General features: G+C 37.9%; 1 protein-coding gene across 1 annotated transcript in view; it reads left to right on the top strand.

Annotated features, from left to right (window-relative positions):
- The window catches only part of CRIM1 (cysteine rich transmembrane BMP regulator 1), a 174,367-nt gene extending 151,110 nt beyond the window's left edge, over window positions 1-23,257 (top strand). The window contains exons 10-17 of the mRNA XM_058021151.1: window positions 868-989; window positions 4,972-5,181; window positions 9,508-9,723; window positions 11,824-12,045; window positions 16,386-16,580; window positions 17,609-17,731; window positions 19,108-19,295; window positions 20,318-23,257. Coding sequence (XP_057877134.1) covers window positions 868-989; window positions 4,972-5,181; window positions 9,508-9,723; window positions 11,824-12,045; window positions 16,386-16,580; window positions 17,609-17,731; window positions 19,108-19,295; window positions 20,318-20,494 — 1,453 coding nt within the window. The 3' untranslated portion in view covers window positions 20,495-23,257. The remainder of the gene's footprint in view (window positions 1-867; window positions 990-4,971; window positions 5,182-9,507; window positions 9,724-11,823; window positions 12,046-16,385; window positions 16,581-17,608; window positions 17,732-19,107; window positions 19,296-20,317) is intronic.
- Window positions 23,258-25,317: the final 2,060 nt, after the last annotated feature.

The raw sequence follows: 25,317 nt of genomic DNA on the forward strand, positions 1-25,317 counted from the left end.
TTTAGATTTGTGGTTGTATAGCATATTTGTTCAGTTTACTGCTACTGTGCCAAATTCTTTTATAAAGCACCAGGTATTTGACTTCCAGGTGTGTTGTGCTCATTAAAAACATGGGATGTAATGGAGGACAAATCTCTATTTTAATGTAAACATTTAGCCACAAATAGGACACAAAAGAAAGAAATATTAAAAGACAAGTATATTAGAGAGTGAGCAGTTAGGGATTAATCATCATATTTATGACCTTTTTTTAAGATTGTTACAAGTTAGTAATTGGAAATATTGAGTTGGTGCATCTTTAAAGAAACAAAAACCTTTTCATAATTGTCTGAAAAAATCTGCTAGATAAAGCTCACTGTTTAAAAGCTCTGCACAATAATGGAAAGAAGCATTCCTTTTGATGGGATAGGAATACATAAAGTCTTCATTCTCCACTCTACTGTATTGCAATTCGTTATTCTCAGCCTTTTAACTAAAAATTAGATAAAGTTTTCTACAGCTTGAAGCCAGGCTTTCTAGAGATTTACATCATTTATTTCTCCTCTATCCTGCTAGATCATTTTCTATAAGTTCCCATGTCTGTTCTTTGTTTTTGTACATCTGTGCCAAAAGCTTGAGTAGTGTTATCTGCCTTTGTGAAAAAAGACAAGGAAACATTGAGCATAGGATCCACTGAATGGAGGGAGGGTATGCCAGGGATGGAGCCCATAAAGCTTGTACAGTCCATAAAACCACTGTATCTAAAGGTGACAAGTATCAATAATTTTCTTTGCTCATCAGTCATTTTTAGGGGGGATGCTCTTGCTTTAAAGATGTAGATATTTAAAGTGACTTGCTGACATTTTGCAACTCATTTTGCTCATCTAGGAAGAACAAGCATGGCTGTGAAATCTGTCGGTGTAAGAAGTGCCCCAACCTGCCTTGTGGTAAAATCTGTCCATTGGGCTTCCAGCAGAACAGTCATGGCTGTGTTATCTGCAAGTGCAGAGGTACGTGCCCCTGCATTACCACCTCTAACTACAACTTGTTTGCAAAGCAGGTGGAAACCAGGGTGAAAGAAAAGCAACACTGCACAGGATATTTACAAATTGAAATATGGTAACTGGGGGGGAACCACTTCAACATTGCTCAAAGAAATGTATTGTTTTGTGGTGTTTGTTATTATCTATTCATCTGGGCTTCAACAGAAAGCTTCAGCTCTGCTTTTATCTCCCACTGCAAAGTCACAAAACGTTTGTTATCATTAATAAAAAGTGGATCAGGCTCTTAATAAGCAACTACTACTAATGAGGAAATTTAGGGCATTTTTTTCAGTAGTGATGTTCATCTTGCCTTTTTCACCATTGCCTTTTCTTTACAAAGAAGTGCTGGATTTGATAAATATCCAGTGTATCACATAAAATTGGAGTGCTGTTTCTTGGATGCTTTTCAGGCAATCTTAATGAACAATGAGTAGAGAGAACAGCTGCCCGGGAGAAAGGACTTGGTGTTCTTAAGCTAAAAATTTCACACATGCCACATCCCCAACCTATAACCACCAAGTTCAAGATGGACCTTGAGATCAGATGTTCATTTGCTGTCTGCCATATACTTGTGCTGCTTTCAGCATCTCTCTTCCTTACAATATTTTCAGGTTATGTTCTCAATTAATCTGGGTATCAGACTTCCTTCATTGTTCATCTCCATGTGTTGCATTTCATAACTTTTTGGTTTTGCTCAGTTTCTCTCTCATCCTAACTGCTTTTTCATGCTTATTATCTTTGACTCTTACTTGTGTGGTTTGAGTAGTCAAGTAAGTTTTATTACTTTCCATTGCTTTGTCCAATGACCCTATTCTCAACTTCTCACTATTTCTTCTGCATTAAAAAAAAAAAAAAAAAAACCAACAAAATGTAAAAGAACAAACTATGGGAACAAAGCACTGGTAGAAATATATGAATTCTTCAAGTCACTCTCCCGTAGTTGAAGGCAAACATGCAATTATTTGAATCAAAAATATCCAACACTATCTTTTTTCTATATAATATTTTACAAAGCAGACAGTTTAAGAAACTTTCAGACTTCTAGCAAAATAAAAGTTGAATGTTATAAACATATTTTGCAGATGTGAGAAGCAGAGATTTCATTGACATAAGCTGCATTGTATGACTTTTACCATAAATTAAAGTTTTAAAAATTAAATAAGAAAGGGTAACTGCTGAATGGTGTCCCATTGCGATAATTCTTATTACTCAGTTTGTCATTTGGATCACAATCAGAACACTTTTCCTGATTGTCATAATGCTGTGACTAAATACACACAAAGTGTTTCCTTAGATGTACCATAATTGCCTCCCAGACTATAAACTTTGGTCACTAATTATGTGTATGCACACTTTTAAGTGCTCTCCTTAACAAGTATGGATTTTAAAATGTGCACAATTATTTAGTGAAATTAACTTGATCCATCTCTAAGTATGACTGTTGTCATGATCATAAAGATACCAAGCCATAAGCATAGCACTTCAACATCCCTTCATTTGCAGTTTTGTCAAAGAATGATTGGAACAATTACCAGTATGTTCTGGGGAAAATGTGAGTCCTTGTTAAAATTTTGACCGAGAATCCTTAACTTAGAGGAAGGGTTGGGTAAATCGCCTGCCTGTGAATTAGCTCCACTTTCTAAATTGCTTCTGCCAGAAATAGTTTGTGCTAGGATTAATAGAACCATAGAAGTACAGGCTGGAGTAGTATCTGACAAACTGAGAGCCCACTTCTTTACTCATGCATGAAATAGGGTGTATCTGGATAATCCTTGACAGATGTTTGTCTAAGATTTAATTTATTAAGAATCTCCACTTTCAAAAGACACAAAAAACCACAACAAAACAGAAAGAGAATAAACCAAACATTTCTAAAATAGTGTTGTCCTGTGGTTAGAAACATATGACATTTTAAAATGAATTTTCTAAAATTAGTGTCTCATCTTATACATATTGAACTGGTTACTTGTTGTCCTGAGCTTAGCAGACATGTGGAGCAACTAAGCACCATTCCCTTTAGAATTCTTGCAATATTTAAAGGGTTACAAATGCAGGCTTGTAAACATTTTTTGGGTGGGAAAAGGTTTTCTAAGTCAAACAAACCCAGTTACTGCAGTTTCTCATCACTGTTCAAAACTTTGATACTGTGCTTTAGCCATAGAAAATCTTCAGACTAGTAGAAGTAGTAGTGCTGTATTTAAATTTACAGTGCTCCTGTACTTGTGTCTTATATTGACCTTGACTCTTCTGCAGTGGTGTCACATTGCACACTTTCTTTCCTTGTGAACTGCTGTATCTCAGATCATTTCAAAGATACTTCTAGTTAGCTAATTACTCCCATTTTGCATTTACACATTGGATTTTTTCAAATATTAGCTTTTGTACTGATTGTTTTCACTTTCCAATTTTAATTACAATCTCAGTTTGTGAACTTAATTTTGAGTACCCACTTAGGTATGTTTCTCCAAATTATGGAGTGTACTTTAGAATATTTTAGGAAAAAATCTGATTGCTTCAGAAACCCTTTTCCCTTGCTAAATAAGCAAAGTCTTACTATGTAGGACTTCTGAGTGTCAAAAATTATTTTAATATAGAACAATATTCCAGCGATAATAATTCAAATCATAATTTAAATACTTTGATGCTAAATTATGAAAGTATAGTAACTGAATTTAAGTTTTTTCACAGTATTTCTGTTCATGCTCCAGGATGAAGTCTGTTCAAAGTATTTTATCCTTATGCAGCATTTTTGTTTAGTTCACAAAATGGTGTACTAATGTAACTTCTGTGCATTGGCTTTCTATTCTGATAATGTGCCTCAAACTAACTTTGTACCATCTGCTTGTGAAATCATCTTTGATAGATCTGCCACAGCTGAAGTGCTGACCTACATACTAGTGTGCAAAAAACAAAAAAAACCCACCAAAAAACACCCCAACCAACCAAAAAACTAACAAGCAAAAAAGCTGAGTGCTTCCTAAAATTACATGTAAACATTACTGCTTCTCATACATTATCCTTTTTTAAAAGAAAATTAATTAAGAGCTTAGTACAAATGATGTTATATGTATGTCAGCAGAACATGGTTGGCATACCACTGAAAACAAGTCAGTTCACTGACAAACTGCTCCTGCATCCTTCATCATAGTAGTGATGTGGATGAGGGAGTGTTTGGCTCTAAATTCATTCTGCTGATTAACAAAGAATATATTGATGCTGAATCCTGCAGCACTTAAATACCCGTTAAGATACAAATGAAACTTTATCCTCCCTGGACCAACTGCTTGTGTTTTCTGACAGAATGCAAGTAATACCACAGTCTAAGCTACTGTATTCTCATCTCAGTAAAAGCTAAAAGAAATGAGGGATGAAATTCTCATCTTTCTCTTCCAAATATCTCATTTATTGTAGTAATATAAACAAATAATTTCTCACAGGAAGTACTTTATGGCATGTTTCCAGTATCTACCATTACCCTGTTAGCACCTGATTGCAATTTTTTATCATTTGCAAGACTATCCATAGGTCATTTAAATGTTCTTATATTCTACTTGCTCTCAGATACATTATAGATAATCTAATGTGCTATGATATTTAAATATTTCATTTTAAATATGCTTTATACTATGTGCTATTTCCCTCTATTGCATTTCTCCTTTTTCTTACATTATTTAGACACTACTACATTTCTGGTTGATTAAAAAAGTATAGGTTCATCAGAAGAAAGTGATTATATTTTCCAAGGAAATACTACAGGACATCCTATTGCCCCTTTCAGTGTACCTTTTAATTGTTTCCCGTGTGTTCTTTTAAGTGTAAATGATAGGACTGTTATTTACTTGGTCTAATTTGTGCTTTAAAAATAAATGCAATCCAGTCACGAAGTTGGTGTTTCTTCCTAACCAACAGATGCTTATCAGGACACCTCATTTTTCTTTGGTTTTTGCAGAGGCAACAGCTTCCCTTATGCCTCCTGTTAAAACAGGCTCCTGCCTGTCCATGGATGGGCGGCGGCACGAGAACGAGGAGAGCTGGCACGACGGCTGCAGGGAATGTTACTGCCACAACGGGCGGGAAATGTGCGCCTTGATCACCTGCCCCGTGCCCAGCTGTGCCAACCCCACCATTCATCCAGGGCAGTGCTGCCCATCGTGTCCAGGTAACACAAGGTCTCTTCCTCATGCTTCGTAATCAAGTTTCATTTCACTTGTGTTCTGTTTCTTAATACATTAGAGTAATCTCACACATACTTCAGTAGCAGGCAGAGATGAAGGTTTCTATGCTCTAATATAACATGATGAGTTGCTGTCATTAAGTTCTCAGCTGTGGAAGATGGGAACTTACATATTTAAAGCATATGCAAGTTGTGGGTCCTAACATGTTAATCTTTGACACATTGGAATCTTTAAACTAGTAAAAGTGAAAGTTTCTAGTTTGTTACCTATAATAGCAAGTATTGTAATAGGCCATTACATTTTCATTTTTGATTTTGAAGTGGAGTTTTATTAAAATGTGTGTTGTACAACCCCTCAAAGATGTACACAAACAGATGTCTTAAGTAATTGAACATTGTGATTCTGTGTTCTGAGGAAGGCTCCTATGCCACCAGCAGTAGATTATTTCAATACTTTGAGTGGAAAGGGCAAGTACAGTTTATGTTGCATTCCAATATCGTTTTAGTAATATGAGAAACATCTATGAAGAAGTATGGGTAGAATGTAAGATTAATGCCCTCTGTTTTCAGACTTATTCTTACAGAATTTTATGTGCTAAGTAGATTAATTTGTAATACAGTAATATTGTCTATGACTATTGAGACTCATGGTAGGAGTAAGAACAATGAGGCTCATGAAGCCTCTATAAATAGAGAGCAGCAAGACAGTATTGGCAGGATATAAGCAATTATGAACTTTTTCTAATACTTTGTTAAGAACAGGAAATCCTAGGGGCAAAATAAACAGATCCTCTTTCTGAAAGTGACAGAGAACAGTGCATCCTCCCAGTGACCTAAGATAACCAATCTCTTTAGATTGCTTAGACAAATGGTGATCTCCAAGCCAGTTCACACCTTGTGGTAACTGGAAAAATCAGTCAGTCCCCAGAAAGATGGAAGATTCCAAAGGGTCTCTCTCTTTCAGCCTTTTCACAATGATTTGTGTGGTATTGTAGGGGATGATGTACTTCATATGGATCAGGTTAACATCAGTCTTGTCTTATAAAAAAAACAAGATTCAAAATTTATAATATATGGTGTTTGTTCCAATTCCAGCAGTTCTCTTGTTAGGTCCCCAAGAGTCATCCTTGACTTCATTCTAATGTCAGCATACTCGTGCATCTTGATTTACTGAACATGTGCAGAATACCTCAGAGCATTCCAATGAGAGTAATGGGAATTTTGGTCTTTCAGCTGGCCAGCAGCTAGTTACTTTGTGTATGGAGAGGAAGTTTGGGTAAATTCATTCACAAGCCTAATGTTCAGTTTGTGGAAGAAAGGTCAAAATAAAGTCAAATAAAGTTAGCAGAACCTATTATCTCACACTATACATTTCTTGTGGATGAGATCAACGTTTGATTCTGAGCACCAGCAATGTTGGTGTCTTTTATAAAAGCAGTTGCTTAGCCAGCAGTGTCCATTCCTTTAGGAGAGAGGGTCTGCATAGGTTTCTGTGTCTGACATCAATCCTGCTTTCAAGCCACTGGTCACCTAGCTTCTGTTTAAATAAAGTCATACTTCGTGTAAACTCTTACAATGCTAGGGCAGACACAGCATTTTAAAGATGGCATATATAAGGGTAGGAATTACTATGGTCAAATTAGTCTCAATGTGGGGTTTTTTCCCCACTGAGGTCTTATATTTGTTAGAAATGTAATTCTGATTTTATTTTGAACATATTGATTATCCTCTGATGATGTTTAATATATATCATGGCTTTAAGTAGATTGGAATACAGTGTTAAGTAGATTGGAATTGTGAGACTGAGAGCATGTCACTCATATGTATCTGCCATAAGATTATTGAAGTAATTAGCAGTCCTGAGGTACTGGGTTTGGAATTGCACTCTTAACTCATCCACAGGGAAGTGGCAGCTCTCATAAATCATTTTGTAAACTGAAAAAAAAAATGCAGTTACATTCAATTCCACATTTACTTAGTTTTCAGCAGAGCAAGATATTGAATGCTAAAATGTCCCTTATAATCATGTTTCTATATATTAAGAGGTTTATATGGATCATCACAATGCTTGTAAAAATCTTAAGGTTTCCTGTAAGGTTTAAAAGCCATTGGTTGCTACTGTTCCACAGAACCATGCTATGTAGAAAGTGTGTATTTGTTTGACCAATTGTTTTCTGAGGTAATGTAGCTGCACACTTGTGACACTTCAGTTGCAGTGATGCATCATTATCAATGCTGCTGAGGGAGCAGTAGGCAACTTATACAGCAGTGCTATCTGGTTGTGCTTTTATGATCAGGAACAGTAATTGGCTGTAGCAAGACAGGCCTGTGATTTTGCAGAAAGTTAAATGCAAAGGAGATGACTCAGAAAATATTAGTATTGCTTTTGCCATGGTGAGTTAAGATGCCATTGCATAACTTGTAATATATTGTTCCAGCTGAAATAAAAATCTAACAGTGACAAGGCAGCAGACTAGCAATCTTATTTCAGGTAAATGCTGCTGAATCATGTATGTGGTTCATAAATGTGAGCAATTGGAAAAGCATGGCATAAGCAAATTGGTGAAAGATAAAATAATTCCCTGAAAGAAAAGCACAGGACTTTGTGAATAGACTAAGATCAGTCACAGTCAGCTTCCTTGAGTTCTACCAATCATTCTACAGAAATGAAAACACAATTGAGTGGCGTTTCCTCTACGTGGCAGTGTCATAGAGCAAAGGGCACAAACGCCGTTCTCCAGACAGGAACAGCAGTGCTAGAAACATGGAGAGAAGCCACAAGCACTTTGTGAGCCTTGGCCTGCCTAAATGCCTAGAGGAGCTGCTGTACACTTAATTTTTCTCTCCTTAACCAAGATATTTGGGTTAGGATGATGTTCACATTGGGCATCATTATAATGAAGTAGGTGAGAGGCACCTTCAGAAAGTGGTTTAGAGATGTAGCACAATTAGCAAGTCACTTTTTTCTTCTTCTCCATTCACAGCATAGGAAACCTGAGGAGGTTCAGTTCTTAACAGAGGCACCTAACTTAGCTGTCTATTATAAAATGGGTTGAATTCAGGCTGAAGGACATCACTAATAAGCCTGAAGCTTCACTTTCAAAGCCTGTAGCTTTCAAACTCATGGCTTCCACAGCTGAAAAAACATGATGTGTGAGGCATCGTGGTATCTATGCATAATGCGTGGAAAAAGCTGGTGGTATTACTCCAGGTCCAAAACAACCAGCATGGTAGGCAGGCAACTATTACTGCCCTTATTGTCCCTAGTAGGAGATAGGCTTCAAAGGATTTTAAGCAGGCTGAGATGGTGGCATAACTATTTCCTGATGGTAAATGCTTAAGTACTCAAGGTACCTAATAGGTTTCTTTATTTATCTTTTAAATCACCAAGAGTGAAGAGTTCCCCCATTTTTTTAATACCCCAGAGGCTGGAGGACACTCATGCTGACAAAGGGAAACAGTTTCAGTTCCTTCCTTAACTTGAAAGAGGTCAAATTTGTTCTCTAAATGGCCAGGGTGAATCTTTTAGCCAGGGCTGCAGAGGTGATGTAAATAATTGTTTGCAAAGAAAGCAAGGTTCATTTGTTGAGATACAATTACTGGAAGGATGAAGCTACACATTGTGACATTTCTTTATATCCAGATGGGGTTTTTTTTCAAATTTGGCAGGTACTTTTTTTTTAAATGTAACAGTGATGAAGCACTTCCACTGATGTTAAGTGCTTGTACATTTTTAGGGGGCTGAGGGGGGGATTCTGTGTTTTGCTTTCTCTTTTCTGGTGGGTTGGGGTTTTGAGGGGGGGGGGGGCTGTTTGGTTGTTTTTCTAGTGTAGCATCTAATGATACAGATGATATAGACACATATCTTTTGGGAAACTTAACCTTTACCTAGACTTCCTAAAATCCCAGAGGAGAAGCTCACTTATCCATCCTTTCAGGAATTGTATCTGAAGTTAATATTTAGCAGTTAAGAAACTGTCTGATCATTAGAATTTTTCAGAAAATGATAATTGTCTCTTGGAATTCCCAAATCACAAGTTAGTTTGTTTTTTTCTGAAATGCCAAGAATGCTTGAAGTTACCTCTGATTTATATTAACTAGTGTTTATTCAGACTGATTCTCAAATTTTTTCCTGCTTATATATTTGCCATTTCTCATGAGATGCAGGTGCCATAAAGTCAAAAGAGCTTCATTAAGAATAATGTATATATGTATTTTCAATAATAGCAGAAATTCTTCACCTTGTGTACGGTTGTTAATTATAAGATTCACAGTTGATTTTGCCTCTCTTCCAATTCTGTTTTTTCCCAGATGAAATAATAGTGCAAAAGCCAGAGCTCACCAGTCCATCAATCTGCCATGCTCCTGGTGGGGAATACTTTGTAGAAGGAGAGACGTGGAACATTGACTCTTGCACACAGTGCACGTGCCACAGCGGCCGTGTCCTGTGCGAGACCGAAGTCTGCCCACCCCTGCTCTGCCAGAGCCCCACCCGCACGCAGGACTCCTGCTGCCCACAGTGCCCAGGTACGTGCTGACATCCAGCTGCCATCAGAGCCCTTCCTTGATCTGAGCACGTCTGGTGTTTCAGTGTGAGAGTGCTCAGTGTGTGTGCTCAGTGGTGGTTGTCGTGGGGCCTTTGTTCTCCTGCAGTTTGCAGTGACAGCCTGCAGTGCTCTAATTCAAGTGCAAAACTTGACTGTGTGCAAGAGAGATCTTATGTGTAAAGGGAGCTGTGGCCCTGAACTTGGAAAATCTTGAAAGCAATCTAATAATGTAGGGGTTGTGTAAGAACCAGAATCCTTGGAAGGTTTATGAAATATGCACTCCTTTATGAAGACATGCAGGATTAGAGAAACTTTGAAAGCAATCAAAGTGTTAGATAGATACAGGCTTGTTTCTTTTTCTTTCTACACAGCTTGGTTTCTATGAGCCTTTTTATTACTGTCTTGCCTCTTTGGGATTTGGTCTCAAAATCTGGTCTCCGTTTGCTTTTACCTTCACATGGTGTCATTCTGATAGTGATTTGAAGGCAGCTGAGTAATATCAAAGCATTCCAGCCTGGCAAGCATGCCAGACTCCTCCTAGACTGCCTCACAGTGTCAAGAAGATAACAGGATTTGCTTTCCCCCAAGGAAAGATATTCAATTATAAATGAACATAAATTCCTATTTTACATAGCAAATGGGGAAGTTTATCGCAATGGAAATTTAGTACAAACCTGTGAATTGGATGTAAACTCACGAAAAAATATGCCTTTATTCAAATCAAAATTTTAAAATTTACTTTAGGAAAAAATAGAAGTTGATTTTTGCCATTAGGTTTTGCTACACGGTATTTGTTTGGGTTTGGGTGTGGGGCTTTTTCCTGACAAAATATTTTGTAATTTTTTGTAATATTTACCTATGTAAACAAGGTAGCCAGTTCTCCTGACTTATATTTTTTTTGTTATTAGTAATGAACATTTGCTTACTTCAAAATACTGTTTCAGAGGAGCTGATCTTTCCTCACAGGCTATATAATAAGCTTAGTCTCATAGCTTAATGCAGGTAGATTGAGAACCTCATCTCAGTGCTCTTATGAATCCTTTCTTCTCTTTTGCTTAGTCCTGTTTCTTGTTGCAGACATCTTTTCACTAAAAATCCTTTCTTAGGATTTTTTCCCTTCTGAGGAGCTGATGCCTCAGAAACAAAATGTAAACAATGTTTCTCTGCTGCTGTGGAATGCAACAGGTGGATCCATGATTGGTCTCCTGTGGATGTTTGGATTTGGTGACCAGTGACAGCAGAGCTGGCTCTCGCTCTCTGTCCAAGCCAGCTGCCTTTGTTATCATCCTTTCGGATTCTTAGCTAGCCTTCTGAGGAAAGCTTTTCCTTCTATTTCTTTCTAGTATAGTTATGGTGTAATATATATATATCATAAAATAATAAATCAAGCCTTCTGAACATGGAGTCAACATTCTCATCTCTTGCCTCATCCAAGAACCCCTGTGACCACTGTCACAGCCTGTTAAGGTACAGCTTCATTGCAGGAATATGTCTCCCCCATGGATGGGCATGAGAATTAAAGGAAACCATTGGCATCAGGCTGAAGCACGATCAAGTTTCATTTGTTTCTCAACGATTATAATTAGCTCATCTAAGGCCTCTAGTGAAGGTGACAGCAGCATAATAGCTTTTCACTTTGCATCATTCAAAAACTTGGGCTGACATGGTGGAAGATGGGATTCAGGTTTTAGATTTAAAATTTAATCTCTCTTGTTTGAGATGAATCCCTATACACCATGCAATTTAGAGCAGAATCACTTTCTGAGGGGTTGCTTCTGATGGTGATTGTTTTTCTCCTTGCTCTCCTTTTTCCAAGCTTTTTTTCTTTTTTATTTCTTGCTTTACTTGTTTTTGAGTAAACTCAATAAGGGTCTAAACAAGCATTATGCTAGAGCATATCATGAGCTCTTCATCCCATATAAGAGCTAAAGAGGCATAAGGCTCTGTCCTTCCAGTTCTTCTGAAGTAGTGAAGCAATGTGTAACAATTCCATTGTGTTCAAGAGTGAACCTTCTGGTAAGGAGCTCTGAGAGAAGTTACCCACTGCAAGTTAAATAACCTAATCTCTTTATATTTACAGATGAGACTCTTCAGCCCCCTCCATCAAGCAATGAGAGCATGCCCAGTTACTGCAAAAACGATGATGGAGATATTTTTCTGACAGCTGAGTCCTGGAAGCCCAATGTCTGCACTAGCTGCATTTGCATGGATGGGGTGATTAGATGCTACTCTGAGTCTTGCCCACCAGTGTCCTGTGAGAGACCTGTTTTGAGAAAGGGACAGTGTTGTCCTTACTGTATTGGTGAGTGAATGAAAATAGTTGTGAACTTGCTGTTCCCTTCTTAGGAATAAGACAGAAGTTTTATTTCCAAACTGAAATGCTTTCCCTGAGATGCAGTCTATGCCACCAGTCAGACTGGAGAGTGAAGTCTGCATGGGGAGCTTTGAGGATCATGATTTGGAGTTTTTAGGTAGAAGAGCATTGAGATATACATCTAATTTGCCTACAAACTCCAGAGGCCATCCTCCTGTAATCTTAGTAAGACACCTTATTGGATAAAGACATTACAAAAAAATTATTTTATTTAAAGGAAGATCTGTCAGGTAGCACATATGTGAAGATTTATGTGATTATAATAATATGAGGAAAACATTAATTATGACTGCAGAAGATGAGCTGAAGCATTCTGAAATTTCACAGAATGGAGAACTCTTAATATGGCATCTAAATTAAAATACAGGAAAAATGGAATTTCATTAATGATAGTACCTTTGAGATAAAAACAGGGAAAATATATATTTTTTAAAACACTGAAAATGCATAAAGACTGGTGTTGAATTTGGAGGTGAAGTAAATGGTGGTTGCTGTAGGCAATGAAAATTTCCAGGCATTTTTAAAGTAGCAAAATTGGAGATCACTTTTCCATCGTGTGTTGAATAGGAGTATTTATGTACAGATGACTTCTTTTGTGAGTTCACAGTAAGTACAAAGGCTGTAGAATGGAAGCTGCTGATAGAGAAAAATCATATATTGTACTCACTGAATTTAATCTTTGTAGTATTGTTGGAAAGCATTTAAAGGTTACTTCAGTTGCAAAAGTAGTAGGGAGAGATACAGTAGAAAAGAACAGCAAGAAGGAGTATAAGGAAATTGATGGGTTTAAATATTTAATTGAACATGTGAGTCAACTTGCCTATCTATAAACAAAACAGTCCTTCATCAGAAAGATGGTAGAAAGATTGTGAAGTGTGTTCAGACATCGATACAACTCTTGAAATCTCTATATCCTTTCAGATAGAATAGCTTTAATAACAGGTGATATAGTTTTATTTGATGTACAAGGAATTCGATGGAAGAATGCCAGGCAAAGTTACAAAGCATCCAAGCTTCAGTTGCCTTTGGAATTCTACTTAGATATCGAGGACGTTTTGAGGCAAAAGTGCAATGTTAATCCTATTACTATTTCTTCTCATTTTTTGCATACAAAATGGGGAGAATTTAAAGTTTCTTTGACAACTGTCTTTCTGCAGGTTTTTCTTCCAGTGAGTTTGAACCATAAAATAATTTTAACCCAGAAAACATTTTAACATTAAAAAATATATAGAGTGTTTGAAAGTTGGGCAACCAAACCAGTAAAGTCAGAACACGAAGAATACTGCACTGAAGAATTCTGTGGGTGAGGAGGGGATGCACCAGGGGTACTTGTGCAATATGAGCTACAAAAATGAAACCTTTAAAACCCTACATCTTGCATGTCAGGTTTGCAAATATATACACAGAGCATGTAGACATAGCTTTAGTTAATTTACTTTGAATCCTGTATAGTTGTATAATATCGCAAATACTTAAATGTGTGAGCTATGAAAACTTCATGGTTTTTTTAGTAGCAACTACTCAGCAAAGCAAAATGCAGTAACCAGATTTTAATTAATACTCAGATATAAAGATTTTCAGTGATGCTACATTTTATTAAACCATGTTGTCCTGTGTAGTCACATGTTTTGTGGTTTAAATAACAGAAATTCATGGTAACTTTTTTTATGGCTTCCATTAATTATATATACCCTTGCATGCAAGACAGGTCATGCACTTAATTTTCATCTTTCTGGTTCTTACTGGTTTACTCTTCATTTTTGAGAACTGTGAAGCACATCTTTGTACAGATTCTTTCTAAATATTTTTATGCAATACTTGATAAAATGTTTAGAATCATAGAATCATTTAGGTTGGAAGAGACCTCTAAGATCAGTGAGTCCAGCTGTTAACCCTGCACTGCAAAGTCCACCACTAGATCATGTCCTCAGATGCTGTGTCTGTATGTCTTTTAAATACCCCAAGGGATAGTGATTCAGTCACTTCCTTGGGCATAGGCAAACTCTGTGGAAACAGGCCTGCTTAATTTCTTGGAATTTCAAAAATTATGCAGGATTTTAGCACTGCATTATTTATTCTGCTTCTTTCTGGGTCCAGTTTGTATAGACTCAACTTCAAAATTTTAGTCGTGGATGCTTTGTTGTTTGAATCTTCATCCTGTGTGTTCAATGTTCGTCTTTCTCATGCAAAGAAAGATTAATTTGGAAAGATAGCCTTCTAGTTTAGAGAGGATAAAGGGATATCTATTTAATTAGAGACAAGATTAGTCTTCTGCAGAAAACAGAGCAATGACTGTCCAGTCATTTACCAGATGAGGCTGATTTTCTGGTGGAGCTAGAAGAAATTTGAGAGAAGTGGGTAGAGCTAGACACTGAACTGTGTTTTTGTATGTGGGTTTCTTACTGCAAGCCTGTCTTGTTTCCACTGTTCTTGAACACCTGTAGTGGCCTTCATCTTCATCCTTGTATATACTTTCATAGAGATGGACACCAAAACAGGAAACTCTCACAGGATAGTACCTTAAAATTTCCTCTTTAGGTACAGCACCATAATTGTGATTTTACCTTTGCTTATTCTTCTAAAAAATATTTGCTGAATAAAATTGTGATGTGTTCTTCACAAATTTGGAAAAGCTTGAGCAAGTTAAAGGACTTTTCCAGACAAACTAGCTGCAGAATTGAAGAAGGTGTCCTAAGTGAAGCAAAGTAACATTTTGGGAGCTAATCTGAACAGGCCAGAAGTGCTAAGGTTAGATCTGCATAGGTAACGAGCAGCAGAGGGGCGCTCAGGCAGTGTGCCTCGTCCTGTCCCCAGACACACCCTCCTGACACACGGTTCTGCTGGCTCTATGTGCCAAATGCACATCAGCTAGGGAACAACCTGATGCCCTTCCTGCAGCTGGCTGCCATCTTTTCCTCCCACTCTTCCTTTCCCATGCCCACACAAATCTGCTTGGAGAGGTTGGGATCCATACTAAAAGCCATGCAAGCCATGAGATACCAAGGACCTAGGGAACGATTTGTGCTTTTCAGATAATTCCACTAATTTTTCTCTATAGTGCTTCTTGCTGGTCCTCTTTTGTATTTGAATTTACTCTCTCAGATCTGTTGGACTGGTCTGCTGACTGCTAGCCTTGTTATTCCAGATTATGTCTCTATTATGTTGTCACTAATTAAAACCTTTGCTCATGGCCAAAGTATATAATAAGGCTGACACAGGGTAAATATGTCTAACTGGGATACTTGGAGATGTAATCTGTATGAATGTTAAACCAGTATTTATCTGAAAGTTTAAAAAGTTTCATTCTATTATCTCATTCTTATGTTTAATGTGCAAGTTCATGTCATCAGCAGGTTTCACAACAATTTTTGCCTCTAAGAAACAAAGGCAGGAGGAAGCTAAGATAAAAATTAAGCACCACTTGGCTTTTGGAGTTTCTGCTGTGTTGTTTTTTCGCTATCCTTAAAGTTCTTTGGCTCCAAAAAACATCCTAGGCTAAGCAATTGATTACTTCCTTCTCAGTGAAATAGGTTTACTGTAGACCACCTAAAAGGCTTGCACAGGATGCGACATTAAAAAGTGGTGTATTGAATGCCTAGGCAGAAAGTTCACATAGATTTCCAATTTATATAATATTAACCATTAAAAAATGTACTGAGTTTTGTTACTTGCTCTTTTCCGGGGGTTTTCCATCGATGCAGTTGTAGGGAATTATCAGATCCCCTTCAAATGGGTTCTATCATTACAGTCTAAGCACTTCTAGTTATTTCACCTGAGAATCTCTCCAATCCTTCTTGGCATCTTGCCTAATCTACTTTTTTAAGTATTCTAGACAGAGTTCATCATTCTTGAGCTTTGGTAGTTAGAAATTAAGGTAGTTAGGGTTTGGGGTTATTTTAGCTTAATAGGATTGACTAGGAAACAAGGAGGAAGATGAGTAGTTGGTAGCCTCAAAGAGTCAAAGAGAATGATTTTTTCTTCATTTTCTCAGCACTTTTGATATCATCTTTTCATGTCTCAATCATCCATCCTCTAGCCTCTTGCATTAAGAAAATGAGGAGAAGCAGCCCAGGCTAATTATGTACTTCATAAAGAAGCAGAAATGACATCTTTCCCACAAAGATTTTCTGGACGATGAAGAGAGGATCTCTTCATTACAGCTGGGATTTCCTTGTGGCAATTATTTCACTTTTGTGTCTAGGAATGAAATCTGGTTTGTGTGTAATTGGCTGCTAGCGCAGGCTCACAGCACTGTTTTCCTTCCACAGAAGATACAGTTGCAAAGAAAGCGGTGTGCCACTTCAGTGGAGAAACCTACGCGGACGAGGAGCGCTGGGACATCGACAGCTGCACACACTGCTACTGCCTGCAGGGCCAGACCCTGTGCTCCACGGTCAGCTGCCCACCCCTGCCTTGTGCTGAGCCCATCAACGTGGAGGGAAGCTGCTGCCCCATGTGTCCAGGTAATGTGATGTGGCAGCCCAGTTTATTGTCATGCTGCTTTCCTAGGGCCCATAATAAGGTTTTGTAATTGGGTTTTGAATGTCAGTCCATGTTTGAACAGCATCACAAAGGCAACAGACTTTTAGACTTCAGGAAAATTAATATTCTTAACAGATAGGCAAAACTGCGCAAAAGCATAGTTTCAATTTCACTTATTCTGAGAACTGTGAACTGAAAAATTACTTACTTGCCCCTGTTTTGTCCTTTCACAAGGCTAAGGAAATATGTTAATGAAGTGGGAAAATTAATATCCTTACATCTCTGCAGATTATGTTATAGTGATTAACATTTCTGTCTTTTCTGAGGGTGTTGGTTACTTTTCAAATATCACATTGCTTTGTTTTTCATTTTAACTTGGCTTAAAAGCAATGTGATATTTTCTTAGCTATGGGTACAAGGGGCATAAGAATTGCAAGTGGTTTTTAATGTGAGTCCTGATATACTTCTGCAGAAGTTTGCTCGCCTTATTCAATCAGCTGATAACTCCTTCTGACAGGACAACTGGGGAGATTCAGCAGTACCCCTTCTTGGAATTCCTCTCTGAGGATTACAAAAAAAAGCAAGGCAAAGAAACCAGTAGGGACTGTTTACATATCAGCTGGGAAGATATAGCCTTCACTTCATTTTTGGGCAGGGTGGGGGATTTTGTTGAGTATCACAGAGGATACTCTGTGGAGTATCTGGAGGAGCAAGCCTGTAGTTAAGCATGTATTCTGGGATGGTATTTTCAGAAGCAAGTTTGTCCACACCAGTCCTTTGTCCCATTCACATTATGGTAATGATAATGGCAACAGGTATGTATCCTGTGTACAACATGGAATAAGTTTTCAAACAAAATCCCAGGCTAATGATGAAAATTATGAAACAAATCAGAGAATTCAAAGGACAAAGCACTGCAAATGGGCAAATATATTTCCTCAATTATAGCAGTACTAAGAAGAAATTAAGCAGCCTGCAACTTGTGACAGACATTTTTCTCATTTCACAGAGATGTATGTACCTGAACCCACTAACATCCCCATTGAGAAGACAAATCATCGAGGAGATGTTGAACTAGAAGTACCAAACTGGCCGACACCGAGTGAAAATGATATAATCCACATTCACAGAGGTCAGATCTGATATAAACCAGGATAACTTAGGACTGTGTTTATTCCCCATGTTTTAATGCATCTGCTTTTTCTCTTCAAGTAGCAGTTGTATCTGAGAATATTCTTCAGCGCATAATTCAGTGCAGTACATGCATTTTGCTTTGAGTAAAGATGAGTCAGTCGATTAAATTATATTTGTACATTTTGGTCTCATTATCACTCCATGTTCTGCATAGAAGAAACATCTGCGTTGGCATGATGGAGTTCTATCAAATTAGGAATATAACAAAATGATGAATCAGAAGTGATTCTTGGGTGTCTTTTCTGATTCAAAAACTAGAAAGCAGACCATTGGAGTTGATAGACCTTCATTTGATCCATTTGACATTCTCAGGAATAGATAAACAAAGGTGGAAAAACATGTACCACAGCCCAATATATACCATAGCCATGATATCAGGCGTGAGACAAAAAACCACCTCAGGTATAGTGACACACAGCCAATAAGGTTGTCTAAGGATGTAAATACATCTTCTGTTTAAAACTGCACTGTAATATTATTCCAGCATAGAGGAAACACTGTGCCACAGTTTTTGTTAACCTTTTCTAACTGAAGGACAACCTAAATTATGTAATTTTTTTTAACCTGAGGATTTCTTTTTAATCTGAGAATGTCCTCATAGCATTCTATTTTTTGGAGAAAGAATGCACAAAATGTAACTGCTTTACAAAGTTCTAAGCTTTTATAACTCCAGCATTTTAATTTCTCAGGCATTAGTAGCTGGCTTGTAACTATCCTTCCTGGGGGTTATAAACACCCACTACAAACTGTGAGGGAATTTTGTATATGTCATTGAAAGTTACCATTCTTTGCAATTACACACAAAACTTGCTACAGTCTAGTAGACTGCCAGCAGTTTGTTTTCACGGGCTGAGTGCTGCAGGAGTGAGTGAACACATCATACTTGTCCTACCAGTACAAAGTAAAAGTAAACCTTTTAAAAGTCAGAAAGAAAAAATTTCTTTCATCCTAAGATTTCCAAGCTCTCCTCAGCCTGGAAACACAGAGTCTGATTTTTTTACAAGTGGGAGTTTGGTTGTGATCAGATAAGATCATGCAAACACAGATGAGTTAAGAGGTTGCTGTCAGACTTGGTCATTACTGTGCTTTAGGTTTCCTTCTATCTCCTCGCTTTTGATGGCCTTTTCCTGACTAACATAGTTCCTCTACAAGATACAAGCCGTTCTAATTTATGTAAATAAGGTGACATTGCAGGAGAGAAGATCCAGTTCTTATGAGTGACAAGATGTACAAGTGAGACATTTTTAATTACATTCTTCCTTGTGGCCAAGGCCCGTTTCTAATCACGACCAAATGCTCCCAATTGCCCTGCAGACATGAACCATCTCCAGGGGGAATACCGGAGTGGCAGTGGGCCCCGCCCCAGCGAGGATGCATCCGTCAGCTCAGTTGCCTTGGTGACGATCCCAATCACGATAGCGCTGTTACTGATCATCGTGCTCCTGCTTATCAACCAGAAGAAGCAGTGGATTCCAGTGTCCTGCTACAAAGCTCCAACAAAGGTGCCGTGTCTAATTCCAGGTTATCCCATTTTTACGAAACCAGGAACAAAACATAGCGGAAAATGTTAAGCAATAAAGAGGCTGTTAAAAGTCTGGGAAAAAAGGTACTGCACATCTGGGGCAAGCAGGTTAAGCCTTTGTGTGGCGCTGAATTAACAGAGAACAGTTACACCAGCCCAGTTAGGATATGAGAATACCAGAACTCCATTCAGAAGATGAAAAATGGTGACTGTGAAGGGAGTGTTGGTCTGTTACTATGTCTAACATAGGCCAACTTTAACAAAAGTCCAAACCCTTTCATTGCCAGTTTGATTTTGTTTTATGCTTAGGGATGTCAGGAGCCAGGACATCCCTCTGGCTGTCCTGAGCAGCCAAGACCCTGCCAGAGGTCTCAGAGACCCTTGCACAGAGCCCAAAATGCCTGTGGTTTTGATTATGACCCATGGAGGAAGTTACCAACCTTAGATGAAGATCTTGCAAGCCATGACAAATTAAGTAGCATGATAGTGAATTTATCACAAGGTAAAAAAGTAGATTTTGGGGTGTTTAGAATGGGGATTCAGGGGGGCAAGATGGAGGGATCTGGGCATATCCTGCCTTTTTTTCTTGGCCTCCATCTTCTGCTGTGATGTTGGCACTTACAGATTGGTTTAGAGTAGAAGCTCACAGTCTAACATAGGTGATAGGTATTGGGAAGTAATTGTAAACATTGTATATCTGGTTTTTAGTATAAAGACTAAAAAGGGGCAGCCTCGGACTGTCTTGCTGAGTGGACCTTGGCAGTACAGGAGAAAGAATTTTATAGATACGATACAATAAACAACCTTGAGACCAAGAAATGAAGAGCCCTGACTCCTTCTTCAAGCACCGGGCTGGGAAAAGAGACTTTCAAACTCCTCTCGGGGTCACTCTGACAAGCTAGAGATCCCGACATATGGACTTGACTCAAACAGACTTTAAAAGTTATGTGTGAAATAGAAAAACTGTATTATTTACTCAGTATTTCCTTTCTGTTTTAACAGCCTTCTTGCCTAAACAATCAACTGGTATATGTGGACTGCGAGAAAGGTACCAGGGTCCAGGTGGACAGTTCTCAGAGGATGCTAAGAATTGCAGACCCAGATTCAAGATACAGTGGATTTTACAGCATGCAGAAACAGAACAACCTACAGGCAGATAATTTCTATCAAACAGTTTGAAGAATTGCACCCTTGCCAAGAATTTAAGAAAGAGAGAGAGCGAGAGAAGGAGAGACAGTCTGCTATTAAAATAAAACTAGAATTGTGCAGTTGCTTAGTGGATTGTATTGGATTTGTGACTACATGTACAGCTCTAAGACCTTTCTGGGATGAGCTCTGACTCCTGCAATGTGCCAGAAAAAGCATTCCCACTTTTCCTTGAGATAACTGACCAAGTGTTTTCTTAGAACCAAAGTTTTGAAACTTGTTAAGATGTATTTGCTTGTAACATAGCTATAGAGGTTTTTTGGGAGGGGGAATCAGGGGCTAGGGGTAGGCAATGAAGTAAAAGGAAGCTTCAGAGAAAAGCTGGTCATGCTTGGCTGGAGACGAAAATATACTGCTGAGCAGCAGGATAGTGGTTTATCTTGTTGCTCTGAAATTGCATCTGTTGCAGCAAAAGCCTAACCCCAGGTGAAAAAAATATGAAAAGGTCTGATTATTTTTTTTCCAGCTGTTGCTACAGTAATATACTCCTAGAACAGAATTTGTCACATCACAGGTGTGGTGTAGCTGCAAATATTTTTCTATATGATGAGAAGCTGCAGTAGTTAATGAAATAGCAAGGAAAAGATTATAGCAGAAAATAAAGGGTGGGTTTATTAAGGATGTATAAAATTATACCTTGTGCTGCTTTTTGGTTTTATTTTTTGTTTTTATTTTTATGTTTTCTTCAAAGCTGATTGGCTAGATTAGCCAGACTTCAGCAGAGTTAGCAAATGACTGAGGCCTAAGTAATTCCTGATATGAGCACTGGATCTTTTGACAGCAGTATTGAAAGGAGGAAGGAAGGAAAGAAGGATGGAAGGAAAAGTCAAGAACACCATGCAGTTCCAGGGGCTTTTGTTTGTTTGTTTTGTCTGTTGTGGTTTTGTTTTGTTATTTTATATCAATCTCTGGTTGTTCATACAGGAGAAGGAAAAATATTTTTGTTGGACAAAGCTCTTGCGTACAAGAGAGTAAAAAAGAGACTGTTTTAAGGTTGTTTTTTTCCTGTTGATGTTCTTATTTACTGGTATGCAGATTTAGAAACTACTTCCATGCTAGGAAGCTGCTTAATTTTAATTGTATATTACTCAAGCACCTTTTTTGAAGCTCAGAAAAAAAAGGAGATCATGCTTCTTTAAACTTTAGCATTATAGGAATATTTATGTAAATATAATTATGCTAAAAACAACAAAAAGTATTTGTATGTTTGTGTATATATATGTATATACAAATGCATGTAGGTATACATATGTATATATACGTGCATGTGTATATACACTATACATATATATACTGTATATATAAAATACTATGTATACAGTATATATTTTTTCTATTTTTTTTTCTTGTTGAATGTATTTTTATCTGAGAGAGATTTTACCCAGAGCAGAAACAGATAACAGGCATTCCATATCAATGCTTAATTGCTTGTGAGTTTAGGAAAGACAAGAAAAGAGCATCTCATTCTACCTACAGTTTGATTTGATTTGATTTGAACGTGTTTGTGTGTGTGTGTGTGTGTGTGTGCACTCTTGTGTTGGCGTGTGTTCAGTTCGTGCACGATTATAGCAGTAAGCGTTGCTCTTGCTACTTGCTACATTTCAGGGTGTTTCTTATTTTTCTTTTCCTGCTTAGCCTTAAAAAGGCTTTTTAATGAATGCATTGGCTAGAGACACTGATGACAATATACATGCAGCACTAATCAACTCCATGAAATAACACAATCAGCTCCTGGATTTTGGTTGGTTTTGTTTTTATTTTTTTTTCTTTTTTTTCTTTTTTTTTGCAAACAATTGTTTGAAACAACTACTGGAATATTGTCCGCATTAAGCTGGAAGTTTGTTGTAGCTTGCCTCATTTATAACTCTGACTGTATAATACAATGTTAACTTTCCAAACACGTCTTGGCACTTTTATACTAATTACCCATTTGTGCATTGCCTTTTTTCTTTTACAAATGCTTGTCATAAGAGACACAGATACCCAGTATGCTTAATGTGAAAAGAAAATGTATTTTTTGTAAAGGAACTCTCAAGTATTGTTGTAAATACTTGGTCAGAGATTGCTGAACTTTAAAACTGAAAAAAAAAACTAATTTATTATTATAATGACCTAATTTATTAATCTGAAGATTAACAATTTTTTTTTTGTTTTAGAATATCAAAAAGGTGTTCTAGCTGTTTGCATCAAAGAAAAAAAATAGGTGTATCATCAAGGGTCAACATTTTTTCTGCTTATATAACTTCAGTTTCCAACCATCAATAAGAAAAAATGTAGTCTCCCCAGTGTTTTGTACTCAACCTGATAATGAAACAGAGATGTTTCTGTCCAATAACTACAGAGATTTTGTCAAGACAAAACATCCATTCCTTGCATAAGAGTAAGCAGTCTTTATCCAGAAATTGTAAATGCTTGCTTTTGTTTTACAATCAAGGCCATATTCTGAAAATATTAGCAGGATATAGGACATGGTGTAAAATGTTTTTATTATTATTATTTTATTATTATTATTTTAAAGATATGATTTATCCTATGTGCTGTATCCATTACACTCTTTTACTTTGGTTCCTGTTGTGCTCTTGTAAGAGAAATGCAGATATAATTTTCTGAAAAATAGATGCATATGTGGCACTCGGAGTGCACTGCGGTTCAGCAGATTGCTTGTTTACTTTTTTAACTGTAAGGCGGTTTCTTGTAATTTGGCTCTTGGCAGCACAATAAAAAATTTTAAACCTACGGATGCGTGTCTTCTTAAATGTTTGTGTTTATCATTTCTGGGCACTCGTCCTTGAGACACTGGTAGTTTGATATTACGGTGAGTAGGAGTTCGTATTATTGTCATGCTGACCTGAGATCAGAACAGTTCAGAAAGTGCTGTGGGTAAAAAAGAGTTTGCATGCACAGAACGTTCTGCATATTACACTGAAGAATTTTCCCATTAGAAGCTTTGTGGAATTCCAAGTAGTTCCAGTGTACCGTAAAGATGAATCAAATGCAAAGTTAGGCCTTTGCCCTGCCATGGAGTTCATGGGGTCTGGTCTTACCTGACAGAAAGGCAGGATTCTATTGTGAGGATTAACCATACAGAATTCTAATGTGAGGTCCTACAAAAAGTGTATGGGATCAGAATTTGCACTTCACGGACTTCCTGAGCTGCAGATCAACTACTCATCTATTGGGCTATAATGGTTTTTTTTCTTCTACTAATTTGTAAGTTAATTAACTTGATGTCCAAGTTCTGGTATGTAAGATCCTGAGGCAAAGTAGTTTTCATCTTAACTACTTGCCTCCTTTCTTTGAACCTATTCTTCTAATGGTTTAATTAAATATCCCTGACACTGCATTCAAAGCAGCAGTAGATTACCATTTATATGTCACCCATTGATTTAGAGACCTGTATCTTGTTTCCATTTTTTCTCAAGAATCCTGAGATACAATTCTTCAGGAGTAGTTCCGTGCCTTATGGCCAACCTTGCCAGTCCTTGCACTTCCATGTACATCCTTTAAGGTGAAGGGTCAGGGGACTGAAAATGTCCACATTGTTCACACGTGGTACTCCCTGGATGCAGCATGGTGTTTACTGTTTAGATTGCTCCTGACTGCTGAGTCAGTGTTCTTGCAGAGAACAGGCTGCAATAATACAAAAATGGCCAGTAATTATTGCAAAGCTCATAACTGACTTTAACTAGGATAGATCTGTATTTATGTGCATTCCTTTATATTTCCATACGCTGAATTTCTTCTCCCTTGCAAGTTACATGATCCAGCATTACTGCTCCCTCCCAAGACTAAGGCTATGGAAGACTTATGTCTTCTAGAAGAGCATCTTCAAACTCTGCAAGCATTTTGGGTTTTCATCAGAATGAAATAGAGAACATCATGTATAAAACAATGAAAACATCAAAGTATAAAACAAGTGATGCATCCACATTTTAACACTCATAAGTAGTCCTGGCCTCCTCTGCCTTACAATGTCTGAAAGGTTCATATTTGGAATGCCTATTTACACTAGGGTTTATCAGTCTGTCATAATCCAAAGTAGGATAGGATGCAAATTCTTTCGATGACCTCAGTAGCACTCCAATGCTTAACTAGGAACGCATTTTCCACTTGCAGTGTTGCCAAATATCAAGTAGGAAGTACAGAAAGAAAAATTAAAAGAAACTCAAACTGGATCAGGAAATTAAGCTGAGAAAATTGCTGGTACGTACTTTAGGATATCAAGAATTCATGGCTTCTCAAAAAAAAAAAATTCTAAAAAAAGCCCATCCTAAGCTACTGCACATAAGGGCACAATATAAAGGTGGCAAAGGATGGACATGGGAGTCACAGTGCTGGTAAGAAAAAGTAGATTATAAGAAAAGCTTAGATTCTTGTGTACTGGGAGACTAAATGGAGGCATCAATGACAGTATAAAAACAAGTTACAACAAAACTACTGCAAATACTCCTTCTACGGCAGGAGTATTTGCAGTATACTGGAACGGGGTGATCTTTAAAGGTCCCTTCGAACTCAAACCATTCTACGCCTGCCTCTCCTGCCCGATGAGCCGCCCCTACTCGGCGCGGAGCTGTGAGTCAGTACGGACGCCGCTGAGTGCGGCTCCGCGATCGCTGCCCCAGCCCGGCTCCGCGGGCGCTCCCTCAGCCCGGCCCAGCCCGGCCCGGCTCTGCGATCACTGCCTCAGCCCGGCCCGGCCCAGCCCAGTCCGGCCCGGCCCGGCCCCGGCTCTGCGATCACTCCCTCAGTCCAGCCCGGCCCAGCCCAGCTCGGCTCTGCGATCACTCCCTCAGCCC

Source organism: Melospiza georgiana, chromosome 3 (genome assembly GCF_028018845.1).
Source record: "Melospiza georgiana isolate bMelGeo1 chromosome 3, bMelGeo1.pri, whole genome shotgun sequence".
Classification (NCBI taxonomy): Eukaryota; Metazoa; Chordata; class Aves; order Passeriformes; family Passerellidae; genus Melospiza; species Melospiza georgiana.